The sequence below is a fragment of the Primulina tabacum genome, chromosome 17 (genome assembly GCF_025594145.1).
Source record: "Primulina tabacum isolate GXHZ01 chromosome 17, ASM2559414v2, whole genome shotgun sequence".
Classification (NCBI taxonomy): domain Eukaryota; kingdom Viridiplantae; phylum Streptophyta; class Magnoliopsida; order Lamiales; family Gesneriaceae; genus Primulina; species Primulina tabacum.
In genome coordinates, this window is record NC_134566.1 from 5,272,129 (window position 1) to 5,293,101 (window position 20,973).

Below are 20,973 nucleotides of genomic sequence, written 5' to 3' on the forward strand. Positions count from 1 at the left end.
CCTCAAGTAGTTGAGTAGGACAAATAAATTGTTCTTGGTCTATGGGGTGGAGAACTGAAATTGGAAGGCTATACCGACTCTAGCTTCCAAAGCGATATCGATGACTCGAAGTCAACCTCTGGGTTTGTATTCATGCTCAATGGTGCTGCTGTCTCTTGGAAGAGTTTCAAGCAAGACAATACTGCGGATTCCAGCACAGAGGCCGAATACATTGCTGCATCAGATGCAGCAAGGGAGGCTGTTTGGATAAGGAATTTCGTCTAAGAGTTGGACATCATTCCTAATGGAGTTGCTCCTCTCCCGGTGTTGTGTGACAACACGGGAGCTTTAGCTCAAGCAAAGGAGCCAAGGTCTCATCAAAAGTCCAAACATGTATTGAGAAAGTACCACATCCTCCGAGAAATTGTGGAAAGAGGAGAAGTGTCGATTGACATAGTCGGTTCCACAGATAATATTGCTGATCCACTAACTAAGCCTTTACCTGGACCATTGTTCGAGAAGCATCGCGAATCGATGGGTTTGAAGCATATGGGTAGTTGGCTCTAGTGCAAGTGGGAGATTGTTAGAGTAGGTGCCCGTCGAGCCAAGTGTTGGCCGAGGGTTCATGATTAAACTCTATGTATAAACAGTCTTTATTTTAATAATATTTGAATTTATCATTTTGGCACTTCTTTATCTGTATACCCATGCTAGTTGCATAGATAAAGTCCTTGAGTATACAAATAGTAGAAAGAATATGAGATGCTCATATGATGAGTATCATGAAACTCATATTTGGAATACTGTATATTCTAAACAGTTCCTAGTCGATTCAGCCGCCACTAAGAAGGATATAGGCCGCTCGAGTTCGAGACTAGTATCTGCGATGTAAGTACCATGTTTCATTGGTAGGGGACATTGTGATGTCCGAGCATGCAGATAGATGCTCCTTGTAGAGTGCACTGAACAACTCTCCATAAAAGGACTTTCCAAGTGGTTCTCACTTATCGAGTGGAAAAGTCCTAGTTTATGGTTGTACACCATTAGTCCTTATGACCCGGGACAACATTGAGACTCTATGTGCTAGAATTAGACTTTGACTTGTTTACCGACTCTCGTGGGGTCATCATGTGGCAAGGTTGGGTGTTCTGTCGAAACATATAGGAGTCGATGCATTGTAGTCGGGGATTCACCGCTTACCTACGGGTATGGATATCCTATGTGTTTTTCATGTATATGTAGTTTGAAATCTCTGATCAGAGTATGGTGGTAATTATGAAAAGGGTTTCATAGATTACACCATCGATGCAACTACGACATGACACATAGTATCGATTCATTGACAACTCTCGATAAACCAATGGTTGTCGAATCGGTCGGGATATATGAGTTGAAGGGACCGTACTGTACGCTAACCATAATTGAATGGTTCTTACAGGCACTATCATTTGATACCTAGGGGATCATGTAAGCGATGCTGCTAGGCGTTTAACATGATTGGTTGAGTAATATAAGACTTGAGTTCTGACGTTCTTATTATCAAGGAGTTGATAAATAAGAATGAAGCAATTGGGGTATGCTCATATAAGGACATGTTTAGTTCGAATCACATGGAGATGTGAACCCACGGCTAGTTGTATCAATGAACCATTGAGGGCCACACAAGTACTAGCTTTCTAGATCCCGTTGAGAAGAGAAATAGTTCAATGTGTTGAACGGCTTATAAAGGAGTTTATAAGCGTAAGGAAAATTAGAAGTATGACTTCTATAAAGGAGAAACTAGTTCAATGTGTTGAACGGCTTATAAAGGAGTTTATAAGCGTAAAGAAAAATAGAAGTATGACTTCTATGAGAGAAATGTGAATTTTAATTTATGGAAGTGTTCCTAAATTTAATTAATGAAAATCACAATTTTCAAATACATTATTATGGACTAAATTAAATTAATTCAAGTGTTGAATTAATTAAACACTAGTGGACCTAGTAGAGTCCAAATAATTAAATTAATTCAAGTGTTGAATTAATTAAATCATATTGAGTCTTGTAGAGCTCAATTTAAATTAATTATTTAACTAGTGGGACTTGGGTAAATTCAAGTAATGTTTAATTAGTCTCAAATATGTTTGAGATAATCAAATTTAGTCCATGGTTTTTTAATTGTTAAAAACACCATATAATATTGCATGCATGGGAGGTGAAGAGTTGGAGACAACTTTTTCAAATATCAAGCCTTGGCATGCTCCTTTTGCCTTTTGCTTTTTGTAATTCCAAGACAAGTCTTCCTCTCCCAATTTTTGAGATGCAAGGGCCGAAACTTACACGCAAAAATTATCTCCATTTTCTTCAATTTTTGGTTGAGGAAATCTTGCACTTCTCATTGAAAAATCCTCTTAGTTTTCTAGTGCAAATTAAGAGGGGATCTACCTAGTTGGTGGTGGGCTTAATAGTTGAGCAAGGAGTGCTCTTGAAGATAGTGTCATCCTTGAAGAGCCAAGTTGTTTACAACTTGGTTGGTGCCATCATCAACCTCAAGAGGTTGATAGGTAACGATTTTCTCAACACCCTATGTATGATATTGGTGTTTTATTGTATTTGCTACACAAACAAAGAGGTGGCCGAAAATTTCTTGTAAAAATTCGATTTTTAAACTTCCATTGCGCTTCCGGTCACCGTAACCGATCCCCTTTCAACGGTGTCCTGGTTTCCCGCATCCAAAGCAGACACCGCTGGCTCTACGATATTCTCCCAGGTGTCGTAAGTGGCAAGTTGGGCAAGGCTTAATGGCCTGGTAGCCTGAGGCAGGCGAAGGCCCTTTAGATGGTCCGCCGGAATGGTTCGGTTTCTTGAACGACTGACTGCCATGAGAGGACTGATTATTCATAGGCCTTTTGTTCCTAATCTCTTTCACTCTGCGCTGGATATCAGTTTCAGCTCGGATAGCTGCGCCCATCAAGTCTGAAAAGTTTGCAGGTTGGTAGACTGCCAAAGCCGACTGTATTCTGCTGTTCAAACCCTTTTTGAAGCGGTGCAATTTCAGAGCTTCATCTGCCATGATTGTCGGTGCATAGGATCCAAGAGAATTGAACTGAGATGTGTATTCTACCACTGACATATCCGGAGTCTGAGTCAGATTTTCAAACTCACTCAACTTTTGCAACCTGACCTTGGCTGGAAAGTACTGCTTGAGGAATGCATCTCTAAAGCGCTGCCATGTGATTGGCCCGGCGGTTAACATGGCTGGGGAGACTGCTTCCCACCACTTACTTGCTTTATCTTCAAGGAAGTGTACTATTACATCCACTTTAAGAGCATCGGGTATTTCTAGCAGTTGCATCTGAGTTTCCACGTTTTTCAACCAGTTTTGGCCTAACTCAGGATCTGCGTCCCCTTGGAACGTCGGGCACCGGTTCTTGCGCAGCGATTCATAATGGAACTTGACTCCATGCTGCGGTGGAGGTGGTGGTGGTTGATTGGCATTCGGGTTCACTAACCCTTGCAGTGTTGTCGCCACGATTGTGGCTATGGCCATCAAGTCTGCTTGATTAAGACTGAACTGAGGTGGAGGTACGTTGCCTTCGTCGTTGGCATTGTTGTTGTTGTTAGAATATCGGGGATTGCGGTTTTGTCTTGGTGGTCTACCGGCCATTTCCTACAAGTTAAACGCTTCTAAGAATTTGACGTGCATAACGACAAGATTGGATAAATGAGTTATGCTGAAACAACTGAAGTTAATAAGTAAACATAACTTGAATATAGATGAACGACTGAGGTAAATAAATAATCATACTTTTATTAATTTTCGAATGTAAAGAAACAACTGAATGAACAAAGCGTACTGAATGGAAATAAATCATACTGACTGAAATAAAATAGCAACAATGGAAGGATAAACTCCTAGTAATAAGGAAAGGTAACTAAGGAACTCTAATCATCTATCTCTCCATCTCCTATGGCAGCTATAGGCTCGTCGATCTCTATCGGCTCCCCTTCTTCCGGCTCCTCCTCTGGCTCTACCTCTTGAAGTATCTCCACCATATGAGTGAGCTGGGCGTTTTCTTCTGTGAGCTGTGTCACCTGTGCCTTAAGTCCCTGAATTTCCTCCTCAGCCACTTCCATCTCGTCGTTCCAATGCTGCTGATACTGCAGATGATACTGTTTCTTTTGCTTGAGTTGGTCCTTAAGAGCTTCCACCTGTTGGGTCAGACGTTGGCTCACATATGCGAAGCTGTTCATGGCCTCACACGAATTCTCCAACCTCCTCTTACCTTTGGCATTCTGCTGTTTCTCTTCCTCCAGCTCCTTGTGATAGCGTTCCGCATCCTCTCGTAGCTTCCCATGCTGATACTTGCACTGCTCTATGACATCTCTTAGATCCATGTTATCACCCCTAATTAGCTCGCCCTGATAGATCGACTGGTTAAGGCAGACCTGAATCTCCTCTTTCTCCGCGGCTAAGGTTTCAACCTCACTCTTCCTCTCACTCAATCTGGCTCTAAGTCGCCGAATCTGACGGGACTGATAATGAAGAGCAAGCTCCTTCAGACGAATGGCAGCTTGGGCACGGGTGCGGGGTCGCATAGGGGTAGATGGAGCCATTTCCTGAAACAAAAAATGGAAATGCTCAGAATCCAAAATAGACAGTATATAACAAAGGACAATATACAATATTTATGAAATTTTTGAAATTTAAATAAATATAATTTTTTTTCCAAAAATGGAAAGTTTGGAATTAGACATATGGGTTCAAAGCATATGTCGAGAGGATTCCTGGACAATTGACGGAATCGAATTCGGAATTTCCTATGAGGAGTTATAGAGTCTACGAATATTTCCTAAAACGGCAAAAACGACGTTTCGGAAGCCTAAACGGAGGAATTTCGCGATTTCAGCCTGGTACTCACGACTTTAGGTGGTGAGTCTCGATCGTTGGGCCGTTTCGGAAGGGGTAGAATTGGCGTCGAGTCAAAATTCGTCCGAAAATTTTTCGGTTTTTTTTTTTAAATCGATTTTTCCACTCGGATTATGAACCTGGCGGCTCTGATACCACTTAAATGTCACGGCCCGAAACTCGGGATTGACACCGGCGTTGTTTAACAATCACACAATCGAAACAACAAGTCTTTCGTAGCACAGTATAAACCGAACCAGTTTATATATCATAATTTCCACGAAATAAACATTGTCTTTACAAAAACGAAATCCAACGAAACAGTAAATAATGTGGAAGCGTCTTACAATTCTTTAAAATCAGAAAATTCGAAATAAAGCCTATTACTAATCTGGCAAATCACCAACCCCAAAATTGTTCCGATTCTTCGTCCTCAACCTGCTCTTCGGACTTATCTGGGAGGGAGAGTAAGGGGGTGAGTATTTTGGGAATACTCAGTAAATGGGGGACTTTGAACACAACATATCCAAAATGTCAAATATAACGTACCAAAATTTCGTAAAAACGTATAGACGAAACGACGGTGCTCGACCGTATTTTTAAGACAACAAAACCGAAAATTTTCACATATGCATAAACCGAAATTATAATTTTTTTAAAACAGCCCACTTACAGTGTTTGAATGTTAAGGAAAACGTGGATGATTGGCTTCGAAAATGGATCACTTCGCGTTCCTCGTCCGTGCAGCGCTTCGGTTCGATTGCTAGGCTAGATCTAAGGATGATTTTGTGCAGTATTTCGGCTAGGGAGGAGTGCTGGAATTTTCGAATCTTTCAGCTCTAGAATTTCGAGAATGTGGTGTGTTGAAGAGTGAGGGGGGATGGCCTATTTATAGGTGAAGGGAGAGGCTTAATGGAGCATCTAAATCTTGCATGTTTGGTATGAGAATCACACGATTTCTCTTCCATTTTTGTCCCCAAATCTTGCCGTTTATTTGACTCGAATTGCTCCTTAATCCTCTAGCCATGCATGGCTCGAAATCTAGGTGGGAGGGTGGGGAGGATTTTGTGCCAAAAGTTGATGGTTTCTTTCTTATTAACTATATACCTATCCATCTCAATAAATAATCATATATTCTAGTGGGAAAACCGAAAATCTCTTGTCATATCCATCCTTAATTCCTTTTATTTGGTATGATCCTCAATCTTGCAAATATTTTCCCAATATTTTCGAGAATTAGGCCACACTCCATCATGCATGTAATTATTTACTTTCCTTAGTACCTAGGCTTGCATATCTCTTCCATGATCTTGTATTACTCCTCCCTCAAATTTCGGAATTTGCATGTGCAAGTGTAGATATTATTGGCTTAATTATTTCCAACCAATATTGCATAAAATACTAAAAATTATATGTTAACAAAAATTCCTTACACTTATTAAATTATATGGCAAGAAAAAAAATCGGATCTTTACAGAAAGAATTGAAAGAACAGTTGGAAGATTTACTGGCCAAGGGTTACATCAGATCGAGTGTTTCTCCTTGAGATGCTCCAGTATTGTTTGTTAGAAAGAAGAATGGGTTAATGAGATTTTGTATTGACTACGGGCAACTGAACAAGGCTACGGTAAAGAATAAATAACCTTTGCCTCGTATTGATGATTTATTTGATCAGTTGCCGGGTTCTTCTATTTATTCCACGATCGATCTGAGATTTGAATATCATCAGCTGAGAGTCGGAGATTCTGATATTTCGAAGACAGCGTTCAGAACCAGGTATGGACATTATGAGTTTAATGTCATGCCTTCTGGGTTGATTAATGCTCCAGCTGTATTTATGAGTTTGATGAACTGTATATGTCAGAAATATCTCGATGATTTCGTGATTATTTCTATTGATGATATATTGATTTATTCGAGGAATATTAATTGATCATGCCGAACATCTGGGAATTGCATTGAGAATTCTGAGGGCTGAGAAATTATATGTCAAACTGTCGAAATGTGAATTGTGGTTGAGACATGTTGTATTTCTGGGGCATATTATATCAAGAGACGGTATTTCTGTTGATCCCAGTAAGGTTGAAGTCGTGATCAGTTTGCCGAGACCGACATCTGTATCAGAGATACACAATTTTATGGGTTTAGCAGAATATTATTATCGATTTATTACAGATTTCTCGAGTATTGCTAAGCCTATTATGTAACTGACGTAGAAAAATGCTCCATTTGTTTGGTCAGAAGACTGTGAGTCCAGTTTTCTTGAGTAGAAGAAGAAACTGATCAAAGCTCCGATATTGACTATCTTATCAAGTACTGGTAATTCTGTTATTTATTGCAACAGTTCTCACAGAAGATTGGGTTTTGTTTGATACAGCAAGAATATGTTATTGCATATGCCTCAAGACAATTGAAGCCACATGAGTTTCACTTCCCAATTCAGAATCTTGAATTGGCAGCCATCGTATTCGAACTGAAGATATGACGACACTATCTATACAGTTAGAAGTTTGAAATCTATTCTGATCACAAGAGACTAAAATATCTATTTTCACCATCAGAATTGAATATGAGGCAGAGAAGATGGATTGATTTATTGAAAGATTTTGATTATGAAATCAAATACAATCCGGGGAAATCTAATGCAGCAACTGATGCACTGAGTCGAAAGGTATGTTCTTTATATTTATTGACGCTTGGTGTTTCAAATATGATAGAAGATTGTTGTCTTTCTGGATTGATATTTGAGACAGATTGTCAACCGTTGAGACTATATACTATTCGAGTCAAACCAGAGCTGATTTTGAGAATTAAAACGGCTCAAAAATTTGATCAGAACGTTCAGAACTCGATATCGATGGTCAGAGTAGGGCATTGATCCAAGTATCAGGTACGTGATAGTGTACTGTATGTGAATAATCGTATTGTTGTGCCAAATGTTTTGGATTGAAACGGCAGATATTGTCAGAAGCGCATAGCAGTCGATTTTGTATTCATCCTAGTGGCAGAAAAATGTATATTGCTTTGAAAAGACAGTTTTGATGGAAACAGATGAAAGCTGATATTGCTGAATTTGTATCCATGTGTCTAAATTGCCAACAGGTAAAAGCAGAAAGAAAGAAACCATTAGGACTGTTACAGAGTTTATCCATTCCTGAATTTAAATGGGACCACATTTCCATGGACTTTCTGACAAAGCTAGCGAGATCCTTCCGAGATTGTGATGCGATTTGGGTTGTGATTGTCAGATTGACCAAATTCGCATGCTTTATTCAGTACAAGATGACGTACCGATATGACCAGATGGCAAAGACTTATGTCAGAGAAGTGGTCAGATTGCCTAAAGTGCCGAAGTCGATTTTTCAGACCGTGATCTTCGGTTTACTTTGCACTTTTGGCAGAGTTTACAGCAGGCTCTAGGTACGAAGTTACATCTAAGTACCGCTTATCATCCACAGACTGATGGACAATCTGAACGGACTATCCAGATATTGGAGGATATGCGTAGAGCTGTAGCGCTTGATTTTAGCACTAGTTGGCAAGAATCTTTGCCACTTTATGAATTTTCATACAACAGCAGCTATCAGACGAGTATAGAGATGGCACTATTCGAAGCGTTGTACGGCAAAAAGTGCAAATTCCCTTTGTATCGAGATGACGTATCTGAGGTACCTGAAATTGGGCCTGATATGATACGAGAAATATGATAGAAAGAGTGAATCGAATCCGTCAGGAAATGAGGATAGCTCAAAACGAAGACTATTCCGCTTGTGAAAGTTCAGTGGAGTCGTCATGGCATTGAAGAAGCTACCTGGGAGACTGAGTCTGATAGGAGGCAGAGATTCCCAGAGTTATTTCGTTAATGTGAGTTCTATTTAGCTTCTGTTATACCTTCTTATTGTTATGATTTGATTGTCTGTGATTTCGGGGACGAAATCGTATCTTAGGGGGGGAGAAATGTAATGCCCGAGATTTTATCACTGTAATCAGACATTAATTAATTGACAGAATTGAGATTACAGGGGCTAAGGTAAGATGTGAAAGGAGAAGCCGAGCGTTAGTGCATAACAAGCCAAGAAGTGGACAGAACTGTTGGCGCCTGAGCAGTAGGAAAAGACTGCCCGAGCGCCAATGCATCACAAGATTAAATTTGGACAAAAATTCTGGCGTCCCAGCGGTAGTTTTTGACCGCCCGAGCACCAATGTTGAACAAGCTGAACACTTGGACAGAAGGTTCGGCGCCCGAGCGGTAGTTTGTGACCGCCCGAGCGCCAGTGTGCAATAAGAAAAATACTCGGACAGAACGTTCCACGCCCGAGCGGTAATTTATCACCGCCCGAGCGTCGACTGAAATGCTTGAAGAATAAGCCACGTATCATGGCCATGCAACTTGATATATATATATGTGTAATTCCTTCAGAAGTCATCAGCCAAGAACGAGAAAAGCTTTATAAAATCCTTACGCCTTTTCACCTGGTAGAATTGTGATTCGTGAACGATCCGTCCGTCAGATTTTGAATCCGACTGCAGTACTATATTTCTATTGACGAGAGCTTCAACTGGACGTAAGTTTTATTATGTTTTGTTATGATTTGAAATTATGATATTGCCAGAATCAGATATAATTGATATAGTAGACATAGTATAATCGAAACCGGATTGAAGAACAGATACCGTATGGAATTGTTATGATTTTCAGAGTTGATTTGATTGAGATTTGATATCAGATTTTTATTACTATCGACTATGAGATGTTGGTATTGATATCTGATTGATATTGTATCGCTGGGTATACTGAGATTATGCAGTTATGCAGTTGAAACAGAATTTGATTGAGTTCTGATTATATTCAGTATTGAGTTGACTGGTGTATTGATATTATACTCCTCAATATTGTTATTACCAAATTGAGTATGGACAGATTTGAATTCGAGACTTCGACTTCGTCAGACCGAGAAGAGAAAGGTATAAATCAATGTTGATTCGGGATTGCACAACTCGAGTTTGATTTAACTTGAGTCTCCCAAAATCACATACTGAATTGCCATTGCCTCGATATGTTGCAATGTTTGAGATTGATATGCTTATTCTATTGAGTTATAGTAAGCATATGTTATGTGAGGAGTCATGGGTGGATGTACCTAGTCATGGGCTGATGTGCCTTGTTATTGGCTGAGTTGCCAAGTCTTTGGCTGAGTTGCCAAGACACCGGACGTTTGGTCATATCGATGTTGCCTAGGAGTAGAGCAACTCCTATTGTCGAGATTCGATATGGATAGGACCAAAGTCCGTAAATAAGAATGTACCGCCCGCGATCGGGAGAGTAGGTGGGAGATTGTTGCGTTCTTATTTAGATCGGGATACCTAGACTAGGAATGAGTCGAGTCAGAGAGTATGAGTCAAAGTTTGATTGACAGACTAGAGATGAGTCGAGTCTGAGATGACAAGTCCAGAGTTTATTTACAGCTTTATATTGATTCATGTCTTTCAGACTTGATACATGTTATTGATATTGGTTTCATGCTTTTATATCTGTTATATGATTGCATGCATACATGATTTATACTGGGAATGTATTTCTCACCGGAGTTATCTGGCTGTTGTTGTGTCTGTATGTATGCATGACAACAAGTGGGACAGGATCAGGATCAGGATCAGGAAGAGGATGAGAGATTACGGTTAGCGTGGAGATCCGGGCTCAGAGGTAGAATAGGATTCAGCACTTGATGTATAGTTGTTGAACCCTAGATTGAGATAAAAAAATGTTGTACAAGACTTGTACTTTTATGTTGACATGTATATCAGATTAAATACATTACGTTTCCGCACTTGCATTTTAGGAAAAAAAAATTTATGTCCCACACTACTTAATTGTTATATTGAATCTTAATAATGATTAATAAAATGAATTAGCGTCCGGGTCCCCACAATTTATAAATAACTTAACATTTCCATAATCAAAATAATTTACCAATTTAAATCATAAGTGCATAAAATCTCTAAAATCATCAATTACCAAAGTTCAACTTCTACCTTTAACATGATCAAAATTAACTTCACAATAAAACATAAACCTCTAATAAAATCCTTAAAAAATCTTTTAAACTTTGCTTATCAATCTAGTGCTGAAATAAATGTCCCTCAAAAATGTACTGTCGTATTCAATCCACTCAAGATTCAGCGTCTCCCTCAATATCATCATCACCTGCAACATTCAAACTTAGTGATTCTAATGACTCAGCACGTTCTAAACATTAATAGCAAATAATACATATACAAGCACATGTATCAAAATCATACTTTTATTTAAAATAACTTTTAGGAAAAAATAAATCATGTATCGTAAAATCATAAAATCGTAAAGCTTTGCATCATTTATCATTTTGGGTGAAGTTTGATCCTTGAAAGTGACTAGCCTTTTATCCTCTGGTCGACTGATCGGTCTTAGCTCACCATAGCGCATGGGGATGGGCACTAGGCACCACCATGGAAATATGATCGTCGGGATCGCTCTAGGGCCTTGTGTCACGTACCGTACTTTTAAACTATTTAAAATTTTCGAAAAGTAAAAATTTTCTTAAATGAATAATAACCTTCAAATTTCGATAAAGATAATATGCTCATCTAAAAAAATATTTTGATATAAAACAACTACAACCGAAGTTTTAAAAAAGTAATTGTTTAAACATCTTAAACAATATCATGAAAATCAGAGTATTCGAAACATACATAAAGTCTTAAAAACATAGGCGGTTCTCGAGTTTAGCCTCCCGCGCAGACCGAGTTGGCTCATTGGTCCCAACCCCTCGTCACCTCATACTCGTCCTCACCTGCATCAATCAAGTCTAGTGAGTCTAAAGACTCAACACGTAAAAACTGAGAATAATAAATAATACGAAATAAAACCACATTCATTTTAAAGTAGAGCGTACATACTAGAACTTGAACGTACTAACATAAACATAGACGTGCCATCATATCATAAAACTTTTCATAAACATACTTGCAGCATACATACTTGAACATACATAGCATCATCATTTTGCATAGAGATATGTTTCAAAGCAAGTGACACATACATAAATGCACCTGATCAGACTAAACCACAGTACTGGGCCGGCAGGGATGTCTACTGCCACATACATGAGATCCCCGGTCATGCTTTACCGGGTGGATTGGTCCCTGGTCATACTTTACCCTTCCAATCCTGATCTAAACCAAGTCATGCTTTACCGGGGTGGAGAGGTCCCCGAACATGTTCACTGGCTTCCAAACCCGTTCATATTTCAGTAACATAAAATATTTTCTCTGCACGTCGAACATACTAATACATTATGCATGCCTGCCCAAGACAAAAATTAAATTTTTTTTCCCAGAATGCTTGGCGCTCGGGCGGCAATTTCTTACCGCTCGAGCGCAACCCGTCTGCGCGAAAATTTTTGAAAACCAACACAGTTGAGTAGTGACACGAGAATAATCATAACTCACTCATCTCTTGTTCAAAAATTACGAATTTACTGTCAAATCGAAGATATCAAAAAGTAATATGTTTTATATGTTGAAAGTTTTTTCAAAAAGTCAACCGAAAATTCAAAGTAATCAAAATGACAGCAAACTCGGTTTTTTAGATCTAAAAATCGTTTTAAACATCACAGTTTGAGCAGTCACACAAAAACGATCATAATACACTCATTTCTTGTCCAAAAATTACAAATTTACTGTCAAATCGAAGGTATCAAAAAGTAATACGTTTTACATGTTGAAAGTTTTTCCAGAAAGCCGGCCAAAAAGTCACAGTAATCGAAATTCCAGTAGACACGTTTTGAGATCTAAATTTTTTTATCCAAAATCATTTCAAACATTTTTGCTCGAACTTTTTCACAACATACATGCATTTTTGTACACAATAAATATCAAAACATATAATATGACAAGATCGATGCAAAAACGAAAGAATATACATGCCTTGATCTTTAAAAACTCACGATATGATAAATAACGAAACAACGCGGTGCAGGAAGCGATCCGGGTGACTTGAGGCACGATTTGCTGATAAAACGAACGTGTGAAAGCTGAAATAATTGATGGGGAGGGTGGCTGCTGGAAAATGAACTAAGAACCCTAGTTTTCAGACAAAAAAATGAAATGAAGAGACAATGAAATGTGTGGGTGTGTGTAACGTGAATGTGTGAGTGAATGTGATAGTGTGTGCGTGTGTTTAAGCTAAATTAAGAGAATGAAATTGCTTAATTAATAATTAAAAAACTAATTAAAATACTAACTCTCTCCTAACTATTCTAAAATCTCTTAATTTAAAATAAAATGTATAATGACCACTTTAAAAGTTTTAAATCTTAAAATCACCTAATAAATGAATTAGGCTTTAAAAATGATAAAAACTTAATAAATCATTTAAAATGTCACTTTCTTGACTGAAATGAAATACCACATTTTACAAATCACACAAATCATCGTCGGTCTCATTTCCCTAATCCTGCATCGAATAATCGCCTGAAACATGAAACTCATGAAAACATTATAACGTGCATCGCAAAAACATAAATAATTTAAAATAATACAAATTCATAGATCATGCAACACTAAAAAACATTTTAAACTTAAATAAATAATTTAATAATTTAAATAAATGCATGAGTTTTATGTATACTGATTTTGGGCTGTACACCTTGTCTCGTAAACAGGCTCCCTCCAGGGCCTTTTCCCATAAAATTGTAAGTTCACCGTTCTTTCTTTAAAAGGATCCCCCACATATCCTCTACATCATGTGTCACAGTCAATTCACGTCCTTCAAAACATTTTTCATTTTTCCTTTTTAAGGCATAAAATATCATGACTTTCCAAAAATAGCATTTGAACAGTAAAATTTGAACAGCTTTACAATAAATCATAAAATATCATATTTTCATCAAAATCATCATTTTATATCTTTTATCATGTGTTATGATCCTTCGGAACGCTGTCAACCCTTTTCGTACTACCTAGGTGTAAAATGACTGTTTTGACCTTGGACTCTAAAATTCTCGATTTTGACTTTTTCTTACTTTTATTGACTCTAGATCATCCCAAATAATTATTTAAGTTTAAATTAAATTTTTGCTATTTTTATTTAGCTTAAATTCGAGGCTTTCGATTTAATTTCCTATTTATTAATTTGTGAAGCGTTTAATTCTCGAATTAATTCAAACTTTAATATTTTCTTCCAAAAATTTTAAACATAGACTTTTATTACCTAAACTAACCTCGTGAACCATGATTCGACCCCGGTGGACCATGGCTCAACCCTTTTTTTTTCCTAGCCATAATTCGAACCCTAGCTATATTCCTAGTCCAACCTTCGTTTTTCTTGAACCATGGCCAAGCCACCTCATACCATCACCTGACCAACCCACCTAGGGACCCTATTGAACCCTCTTGGACCATGCATGAGCCCCCCCAGCCCGCGCACACAGTTCCTGAGCACAAGATTAAGAGTCGCGCGAGTTCTCTCATGCTGCGGTCGAGCCACCATCGAGCCATCCTGCACCAGCCCCTGACCCAACCCCTTACCATCATCCCTAGACACTACTGGACCAGCCTAGACCAGCCCCCAACCGAGCCGCAAGCCACTTAGCCGTAGCTCACCAACCGTGCATGGGGAAGAGTCCTAGTCCATGAGGACTCTTCCATGGCTGTTATAATCGAGTCCTAGCAAAGCTACGACTCTTACCAACCCTTAACCACGTCCATCCCAGCCCCTAGCCCAGCCCGGGCCTAGCCGCATGTAGTCAAGACACCTATCCGAAGCATCTTCCCCTTGTGTAGCCTACAATACCCTAGGACCCCTCCTCCTAACCAAGCTTGACTCCAGCGTGTATTTTTATCCTCTAACAACTCTTTTCTCGTCCCTTAAATGCCTCCTATTGGCATCATGTCCATGGGAATCATAGCGTGAAAGAAACGAGCGCAAAAACATCAAAACTTTTCAAAATAATTTTTATATTGTTAAACCCATCGAATGTAAATTTTTTTCATCTAAAAATAATTAAAACATGCATATTATGGTTTGATGGTCAAAGTGTTTAAAAAATCTGCCTTTGCGTTTTAAAACACTCGAATATACGATCGTCAGCGTGAGGTGCGAAGAAGGACGAACGGCGAAGAAGACTCATAGTTTTCTTCCTCTTAAGCTTTTCGAATTTCAGTGTGTGTGATTCGGCTGATATGTGTGTTTAGAGGCTAGGTTTTCATTTTTATAGATTTTATTTGCATGATAATGGGCTTAGGTTTTGGGCTTTCAATTTTAGGAGCAATTGAGCCTACTCAATTTAGTTAAATTGGGTCCAATAACATTTATTTAATTCAAAAATAAAAGTTTATAAAAATTAGTTTCCAAAAATAATGCATTTGATATTTTAAAAGTTTCTCGTTAGCTCAAAATCGGCTTCCCAAATAAAATCATGCTCGTCTCGTAAAATAATTTGAATTCTATCATTTTTACAAAAATTTAATCATTTTTAATCATATTAAGAAGCCTTGAAAATATTTATTGAAAAATATTTATTTTGTTTTGATCGTTTCTGGTCTCCATTCCCCAGCCCATTATCGAATATTCGGGTAAAATCCTTCAATTTCCTGAAATCATGCCATATAATTCTTTAATCATGCAATCATACTGTTGGAACTGATCAGTTACCAAGCTTATACTGAAGCTATCGAGACGAAAACTGAAAGTATCAACTGATTGATCGAACTGAACCAGGACAACTGAAGTATCAAGAGCAGTTCAACTGATTGTCCAGTTTATAGGTGGTTCAGCAGAAGATCTTCAGAAGCCCGGACAGCTGGTGAAGTGTTCAACTGATGAAGAGTCCAACTGACCAGTTTAATTGAATCAATGAAATCAGTTCAGATGACGAGTCAACTGATTTCACCTCACCAGTTCAAGACCAGTTCAACTAACAAGTTCAAAATATCAATTAGGAGCGAAACAGTTTGCAGATACGACAAGCTTAATCTATCTGTGCGCAAAGGTACAAAAGCTATTGTACGATCAAGGTACAATAAGAGACGTTACAGCAGTGCTTAAAACCAAATGTTCCAGATATCTATTTGGGGGAACAAATTCAAATTGCAACAGATACAATAATTGAGTCTCACCGTACGTTCAAGCTTTGTGCCTATAAATAGAAGATGAAGATTGGTGAAAACAAGTGTGGAAGAACTAGTGAGAAAAAAATGGCGCTCTAAAAGCCTTATCAGCTTACAATAAGCAATCAGCCCAGTCGAGGGAACACTTCAACGTCTTATCAGCTTAGTTTCAGAAGCATATTTCTCTAAATGTGTGTGAAAACACTTTCGAGTTGTTTTTCAGAGATCAGTTCTCACACACACACACCACCACTCAAATTCCGTCTTGCACAAAGACGTAAAACATGTGTATGTAGGCTTTGACACACAGACATTAAACAAGTGTTGGCTGGAAGGTGTTACCTTCTGTCTAGACTAGGAGTTCAGTTAAGCAGTAGAGTAAGTCCTAAGCTGGGTGGATTTGTACAAGGTGTTGTATAAATCAAAGTTTACTAGTGTATCCTACCCAAGGAGTTATAAGGGGTGACGTAGGAGCAATTGAAGTCTCCAAACATTCATAAACATATCTTGTATTACTTCTGTATAACTGCTTGTTTTTGTTCTTAACTTATTTGATCAGTTAAGATGTTATCAGTTTAGTTCTGTCCATAACTGAACTGATATAAGCCAAGACTAATCCCATGTAATTTTCAGTTATTCAGTTGCAAAAAATATAAAACCGATCATTTTTCTTAACGAAGGATTGATTGAAGTATTTTTCGCTTGGTTTCTAACCTAACTCGATCTAATTCATCGGTATATACATTATTAGAACACGAGCTATTGAAACTCATTGATAATATTGTGTTTCAAGCACCCTCATAGGTGCCCAAACCGATCCTTCACATACCTTTAATCATATAATATGCATCAAGTAAGCATTTAAAATCAATTAAATAAAACAATTATAGAATTTAATTTATTTGCATAAATGTGGTTTACGTAAGTGGGTTTTTGGGGCTTTACAAATCATCCCCCCCCCCCCCACCCCCCCGTTTAAATATGATAATTGAAAAGACTAGGCTCCCTCATTCACTTCATACGTAATCCTCTTAGCTTAAATTTCGCACTCTATCACCAATTCGTCTTCTTAATTCCCAAGCATTCCAAGTACTTAACGATTCAAGCCTACCATATCATCATTCCACATCATGGTTTGATTCTAAATCCCATTATGCAATTATAGAATTCATGCTTATTATTTCAAGAATAAGGAAATTTAAAATGTTTGAATAGTTATAGTACCTGTAATATGCGTAGTGTCTTGCTCCGCTTGCTCAATGTGCATCACATAGACCCTTCCAGTCTTGTGTTGCTTGAGCTTTGGGCAATCACCAGCCTTGTGTCCTATATCTCCGCACTTGAAGTATTTGTAGGTGCCCCACATGCACTTGCCATAATGATGACGATTGCACTCCTTGTACTGTGGCTTCTCAGCAGTCTTCGGGACATTTTCTCTAGATGGTTTTCCTTGTGACTTTGGCTAATCCGGTTGCCAAGGTGGTCCCGTAAATGGCTTTTTATTATGTTGACTAGCTTGGTGGTCACGATTCCTCTTGCGTTGCATCTCCCAATCAATGTCCTTAAGTGATTGCTCGGCTCGAAAAGCTTTGGCAACAGCAGTAGTATAATCATTATGATCAACGAGCATCACATCACGACGTATCATCAGCCTCAATCCATCAAAGAAGTGTCGTAACTTCTCCACAACATCATTAGCAATCAAGGGAACAAAATGACAGCCCCTATCAAACTTCTGCACAAACTCAGTCACAGATGAATCCCCTTAGTGGAGACTCATGAACTCTCTCTTAAGCCTAGAACGAACGTCAGCAGTGAAATATTTATCGTAGAACACCCTCTTGAAGTCATCTCAAGTCAACGTCGCCAAATTCACTCCTCGCTCCGCTCCCTCCCGCCATAAGGAAGCATCGCCCTTCAGCAGATAGATCGTACAACGAACTTGGTCAGCGTCCGCCATATCAATATAACGAAAGATCACCTCTAAAGACATAATCCATCCCTCAGCCACAAATGGATCAGTAGTGCCAGAAAAATCAGTGGGATCCATCCTCTTAAATTGCTCATAGACTGCCTCAGGTCGAACCCTCGCAGCATTTCCAACATGCTGCTCTAGTAAACGAGCCATGCCGGCTAGTACACGGTAACTGGCATCCTGATTAGGTGGAGGCAGTGGAATCTTCTCCTCCTGCCTATCTCATCCTCCCAACCTATCCTCATTATCTCTACGAAGAACTCGTCTAGGAGGCATCTCTGTACACACCGTCCAAACCACGTAACCCACATACATTTAACATTTTAAATGGAACATGCAACTAACCTCTATATCATGTATCATAAAGGTATTTAAAAATGCATCATATAAAATTAAAGAAGTAAAACTCACATACTTGAGGCGTGACTTCTTGAGCTTCTCGGAGTGACAGTACACAACCCTTTGGGGATCATTCGCTCTGATACCAACTATAACGATCCTCGCTTTTTAACTTTAAAATTATACTAATTTTTTTTATAAAGCATAAAAATCGAAATTTCAACAAATAAACTAACTTAATATTTCCATGATTAAAATAATTTACCAATTCAAATCTCAAGTGCATAAAATCCCTAAAATAATCAATTACCAAAATTCAACTTCTACCTTTAACATGATCAAAATTAATTACACAATAAAGCATAAAACCTCTAATAAAATCCTTAGAAAATCTTTTAAACTTTGCCTATCAATCTAGTGCGGAAATAAATTTTCCTCGGGAATGTACTGCCGTACTCGATCCACTCAAGAGTCAGCGCATCCCTCAATATCATCATCCCCTTCAGCATTCAAACTTAGTGAGTCTAATCTCAGCACGTTCTAAACATGAGTAGCAAATAATACATACACAAGCACATGCATAAAAATCATACTTTTATTAAAAAAAAACTTTTAGGCATAAATAAATCATGTATCGTAAAATCATAAAATCGTAAAGCTTTGCATCCTTTATCATGTTGGGTGAACTTTGATCCTTGAAATTTACTAGCATTTTATCCTCTGGACGACTGATCAGTCTTAGCTCACCATAGCGCATGGGAACGGGGACTAGGCACTGCCATGAAAATATGATCGTCGGGCTCTCTATGAGGCTTTGTCCCTTAAAAGGACTCCTTTGGAGCCTTTTCTCTCATGACATTCCCATAAAATTATAAATTCACTGTTCCTTCTTAAAAAGGACTCCGACATATCCTCTATATAATGTGTCATAGTTAATTCACATCCTTCAAAACATTTTTCCTTTTTCCTTTTTCCTTTTTCCTTTTTCCTTTTTAAAGCATAAAATATCACGACTTTCCAAAAATAGCATTTTAACAGTAAAAAATTTCACAGTTTTACCATAAATCATCAAATATCATATTTTCATCAAAATCATCATTTTATTTTGTTTATCATGCGTTATGATCTTTCAGGACGCTGACAACTCTTTTCGTACTAGCCAAGTTTAAAATGACCGTTTTGCCCTTGGACTCTAAAATTCTCGATTTTGACTTTTTCTTACTTTTATTGACTCGAGACCATCCCAAATAATTATTTAAGATAAAATTAATTTGTAATATTTTTATTAGCTTAATTTCAAGGCTTTCTATTTAATTTCCTATTTATTCATTCGTGAGGCGTTTAATTCCCGAATTAATTCTAATTTTAATATTTTTTTCCAAAAATTTTAAATATAGACTTTTATTACCTAAACTACCCTCGTGAACCATGATTCGACCCTCGTGGACCATGGCTCGACCCTTTTTCTTTTTCCTAGCCATAATTCGAACCCTAGCTATGTTTCTAGAGCTAACCTTCGTTTTTCTCGAACCATGGCCGAGCCACCTCGGACCATCACCTGACCAACCCACCTAGGGACCCTACTGAAACATCTTGGACCATGCATGAGCCCCCCATCCTACGCACGCAGTTCATGCGCACAAGATTAAGAGCCGCGCGAGTTCTCTCATGCTGCAGTCGAGCCACCCTGCACAATCCCCTAACCCGACCCCTGGTCATTATCCCTAGACACTATTGGACCAGCCTAGACCAGCCCCCAACTGAGCCACGAGCCCCTTAGCCGCAGCTCACCAACCGTGCATGGTAAAGAGTCCTAGTCCATGAGGACTCTTCCATAGCTGTTGTAATCGAGTCCTAGCCAAGCTAGGACTCTTCCCAACCCTTAACCACGTCCATCCCAGCCCAGCCCTGGCCTAGCCGCGTGTAGTCAAGCCACCTACTCGAAGCCTCTTCCCCTCGTGTAGCCTACAAAACCTTAGGACTCCTCCTCCTAACCAAGATCGACTCCAGCGTGTACTTTTATCCTATAACGACTCTTTTCTCGTTATTTAAACACCTCATATTGTCAGCGTGTCCTTAGGAATCATAGCGTTAAATAAACGAGCGTAAAAACATCAAAACTTTTGAAAATAATTGTTATATTGTTAAACACATCGAACATAACTATTTTTCATGCAAAAATAATTAAAACATACATATTATGGTTTGAATGATGCGTCAAAGAGTTTATAAACCTGCCTTTGTGTTTTAAAATGCTCAAATATACGATTGTCGACGTGAGGTGCGAAGAAGGACAAACGGCGAAGAAGAATCCTAGTTTTCTTCCTCTTACGCTTTTCAAATTTCAGTGTGTGTAAAGTGTGTGTGATTTGGCTGATATGTGTGTTTAGAGGCTAGGTTTTCATTTTTATAGATATTATTTTGCATGCTAAATGGGCTTAGGTTTTGGGCTTTCAAGTTTAGGAGAAATTGGGCCTACTCAATTTAGTTAAATTGGGTCTAATGACACTTATTTTATTGAATTATAAAAACTAATTTTCAAAAATAATGCATTTGATATTTTAAAAGTTTCTTATTTGCCAAAAACCGGCTTCCCAAATAAAATCATGCTTGTCTCGTAAAATAATTTGAATTCTATCATTTT

General features: G+C 38.3%; 1 protein-coding gene across 1 annotated transcript; it reads right to left on the reverse strand.

The window, feature by feature from the left end:
- Window positions 1-2,665: 2,665 nt before the first annotated feature.
- LOC142530440 (uncharacterized) lies at window positions 2,666-3,625 on the reverse strand. Its single transcript, XM_075636274.1, has one exon. It carries the CDS (start codon window positions 3,623-3,625, stop codon window positions 2,666-2,668), a length of 960 nt encoding a protein of 319 aa, XP_075492389.1.
- Between the last annotated feature and the right edge of the window lie 17,348 nt (window positions 3,626-20,973).